The following is a 3,822-nucleotide window of genomic DNA, read 5'->3' as shown; positions in this document are numbered from 1 at the left end:
CTGGGGTGACCACTAAGTTTGGCTCTGCTGTCTTACCCCAGCTCTGAACTTTTCCTCAGCCCTATTGCAGAGGTCTGCCTGGGAACAGGGCGCTTGGCCAGGGCAATGCAAGGACTGGAGAGATCCGGTCCCTCTTGGAGCACAAACTGTGCTTGTGCCTGATAGTTGTGCAGCATCCTCTCCCCACCTCCCCCGGGAGGAGGCAGCCCTAGTTGAACACTTTTTCCTCTCTTGTGTTGGCTCTGTGCTCAGAATAGGAGGGTGAGAGGCTGGAAATGACGGGGCTGGCTCTAACTCTCTTGCAGGGCTATCTTGTGGAGACCCTGAACCTGGTACCAACTGATGTGCAGCAAGATGCTGAGCTGGAGAACCCCTCGCTGTTGGGCAGCCTCAGTAAGTCATGGGGAATGGGGCAGAGTTCACTTGATCCCAGTCCCAGATCCTTCAACAACAACTCATCTTTTCAACCTCTGGCAGCAGCGGACTCTGAGCTGGGCCCTCCCTAGAGTGACCCTTTGCCGGAAGTAGTGCTGGTGCTGTGGAAAATCAGTCATCAGGAGGGGAGCAACACCCTGAGAAGAGTTCTCATCCAGCAACAGCGTGCCAAGATATGATCACCTCTGCCTTTTGCTCCTTGGGGTGATACTAGGCACCCCATGGGGCAGGGACAGAGCTACATTAATAGATAATCTATCCAAGCAGTTTCTTCTGAACACTCTTCTGATTCCTGGTAGCTCAGAGGGTTTACCAGGGAGGAATTGTTCTAACACTGTATCTGTAGAATGAATGTATCTGAGATGGGACAGGAAACTCTGAGAACTTCACTATGGCTGCTGATATGGTTTGCAGCCCAGAGTGCATCTGGTGACTTGCAGGGGTGGGCTGTGGCATGGAGGGTGAAGGCAGTCGGGCCTGAGGTGCCATGTTTGATCTGGCTGGACACAGTTGGTGATGGAGGCTACTGCTCTACTTCTGCCCTGCCTAGATGGAGGTGTACAGGACAAGTCCTGTACTTCTTACCCTGTCTAATAGCTGCAAGCATCTGTCCCATATCTCTTCTCCTTAATCCTGTCCTGTTGCTTGATTTCTAGGTGTGATGTAGAGAATTGGCCTTCAGTGCCCTCACAGGGAGTGATCCTGCTTGCTGTTGTGACAGACCCAGTGTGTCACCTGTTCCTGCTTGTCTTTGAGCAATGGCCACACCTCCCAGCCCAGCCTGAGAAGGTACTGTGGGCCATGTGTGCTGTCTGCCTACTGTAACGGCTGAGGCTTTCATCTCCCTCAGGCTTCTGGGCCTCAGGGAGAAGGCATGCCTCAAGCCAGACTGCTGAGGCAGCACGGAGCAGAGAGCAGCAGATCTGCTTGCTCTTCTGAAGGCTTTCCTGGCCACAGAACAGTTTCAAAGCCACATCCTTGTGTGCCCAAGCCTTGTTGCACTGGCTGGTGATGCAGTCGTCTGATTCTGGCTGCTCCTTGGGGCTGAGCAGAAACACTTTATGCTGGTGAGCAGTGTCTTTCCTGGAGTGCATCTTAGTGGTACTTTTAGATCATCTTCTTATCTTACTTCTAGACATTTCATAGAGACATGTAGAATGGTTTTAGTCAGTAGGGACCTGTAGAGGTCATCTTGTTCACTTCTCCCTGCAATAAGCAGGAGCATCTTCAACTGTATCAAAATAATAATTAATAGCTTCCTTATTAATAAGTCTAAATAAATACTAATGGTGTGTGACTGTCATCTGTGGTTATTTTGGTGAGGGGCTGGGCTGCTGGGTGAAGGCTGGAGGCTGCGCCTGGGGCTGGGAGCCTTGTGGGAGAAACCCAAGGAAGGCTCGAGGGTGATCACTTTCACAGCCTGATGAAGAGGAGCTGCCTTCCCTTGCTGTGGCTGTGGCTGTGGCTGTGGCTGTGGCTGTGGCTGTGCAGAGGGGCTTGTTGAAGCAGGGCTGTTGCTCTGCTCTCACCCCTCTTCAAGGTGTGAAAACACTCTTGTGGAGAAAAGTGCATGTGGTGAGCACCCAGTGCCCACTGTGCACATGTGAGCCTCTGGTGCTGTGGGAGCAAGCAGCTTCCCCAGTAGGAAGCACGAGGAGCCGTGGTCGGCCCCTACAGCTCCTTTCGTAATGGGGAGCTGCACAATTGCAGGAAGTGGAGCAGGGCCAGGGTGCTGCAACAGCCCCGTCCCCTCCGGGAGGGCCCTAGCTGCTGTGAGGTGGCTAAATGTGGGCTGGGACCTGAGCCTGGTTGGGATCACCACATCCATGGGAGGCACAAACCCTGAGCTCAGGTTGCGGAGCCCAGCATGGGGTTTGGGGGCACAGGAGTCCAGCAAGACGGTGGGTGCAAGAAGCTCCACGCTTGTAGCCCACCTGGCAAGCAAAGGGCACTCATGTCGGCAAACGAGATATAAAACCGAGCATTGTGCCTATGCCTAGGAGGAGAGAGAGCCAAGGTGGGGTTTGCCCAGGGGCCCTTTCTCAGGACAGGCAGCAGCAGGCCCTCAACAGGGTCAGGTCACAACTCTGCCCTGGTCAGGACTGGCAGCCCTCAAGCGTCTCGAGAGAACCACTGGACCTTTTTCCCCACGAGCTGTGCATGGCATCAGGAAGGCCTAGGACCCCATCCTCACCTTAGTTTTGCTTTTTTGCAGTTCAAGGCCAGGGTGCTTAATGCCACTGATGTTACATGGCATCCCTGGCCCAGCTCTAACAGATACTGTATGAGTAATCCGAAGTAATACGTTGTGGTCTTGCCAGCAAAGTAAGGAAAAGCCACTGGAGCTACTGTTTGCCTTGGAGTGATGGGGTCAGGACTATCTGGCTTGCTTGGCCAAATGTTGGGAGGGGAGATAACTGGGACAGCAGGCAGGGAGCCAGGTAACATGATGACGTGTCTGTGCTGGGAGTTTTGGGATGGTTGCTCTGTAATCTCAGCCTGTATGCTCCAGATCTGCTATTTTATGTTGCTTTCTGTGTTCTGTGCTGGTCCCACAGCAGGCAGCTCTGAGCCAGTGAGAGGAAAGAAGTCTAGCATGTACCTCACACCTTGGGTTAATCGGCAGCAATGGTAATTTGGCAAGGATCCCAAATGAGTCCTTTATCCAAAGACCTTGTTACATCAAACAGAGGAGCAGGAGCCATATGGTATTCCTGCCAACCTCCTCCTCCTCCTCCTCCTTGCTGCAGATACTCCATGACATCTTTTTTCCTTGCATGGTGCGGGGATCAGAGCATAGGCTGTGTGTGCATTGGAGCTACTTGCATGCACACAAGATCTCGTGATCTGCCTTAGGTCAGCATTATGGTCCCTGCTTGCCCTCCCTGCTGTGCTCCCTCTATTATTCCTAAGGTCAACCCATACCTCACTTGTGTCCTAATAGGTACTCATGTCAGCATTATGGGAGCACACCGACAGACCAGAAACATGAGACTTTCAGGGCAAAATATTCTGCTCAGCCCTTGGCAAGTCTCATATGGTTGCTGTTGAAAGGAAACATGCTCGTTTTTATTTGCCTCCTATTGCTGAGGAACACCGGGGCTGTATTACCACTACAAAACATTTCCTGGTTATGGCTTTAAGGGCGTCAGGTTTCCCACTTTTTTTTAAATGAGTCAAGGTTTCTTGGAAATGTGGCAATTCAGTCAGTAGCAGAAGACATACCCTCCTTATCAAGGGAAATCTAAACCCTGTGTCAGTATCCAGCCTGTTTTTATCCACTAGCACCAGCTGCTGGATATTGGTGGAAACGGAAAAACTAGCAAAAAATCTGAACAACTCGTTAGAAAAGCACCTGGAAATACAGCAGTAGAGGAACTGCCTTCC

General features: G+C 51.9%; 1 protein-coding gene across 1 annotated transcript in view; it reads left to right on the top strand.

Annotated features, from left to right (window-relative positions):
• Positions 1 to 1,102, top strand: part of LOC103810582 (cyclic AMP-responsive element-binding protein 3-like protein 4) — a gene marked incomplete at its 5' end in the record, with an annotated part of 4,649 nt that extends 3,547 nt beyond the window's left edge. The window contains 2 exons of the mRNA XM_009083489.1: positions 306 to 393; positions 1,092 to 1,102. Of these exons, the coding sequence (XP_009081737.1) occupies positions 306 to 393; positions 1,092 to 1,102 (99 nt within the window). The remainder of the gene's footprint in view (positions 1 to 305; positions 394 to 1,091) is intronic.
• Between the last annotated feature and the right edge of the window lie 2,720 nt (positions 1,103 to 3,822).

This window comes from Acanthisitta chloris, unplaced genomic scaffold, assembly GCF_000695815.1.
Source record: "Acanthisitta chloris isolate BGI_N310 unplaced genomic scaffold, ASM69581v1 scaffold11751, whole genome shotgun sequence".
Classification (NCBI taxonomy): domain Eukaryota; kingdom Metazoa; phylum Chordata; class Aves; order Passeriformes; family Acanthisittidae; genus Acanthisitta; species Acanthisitta chloris.
This window is presented reverse-complemented; position numbering and strand designations above follow the sequence as displayed.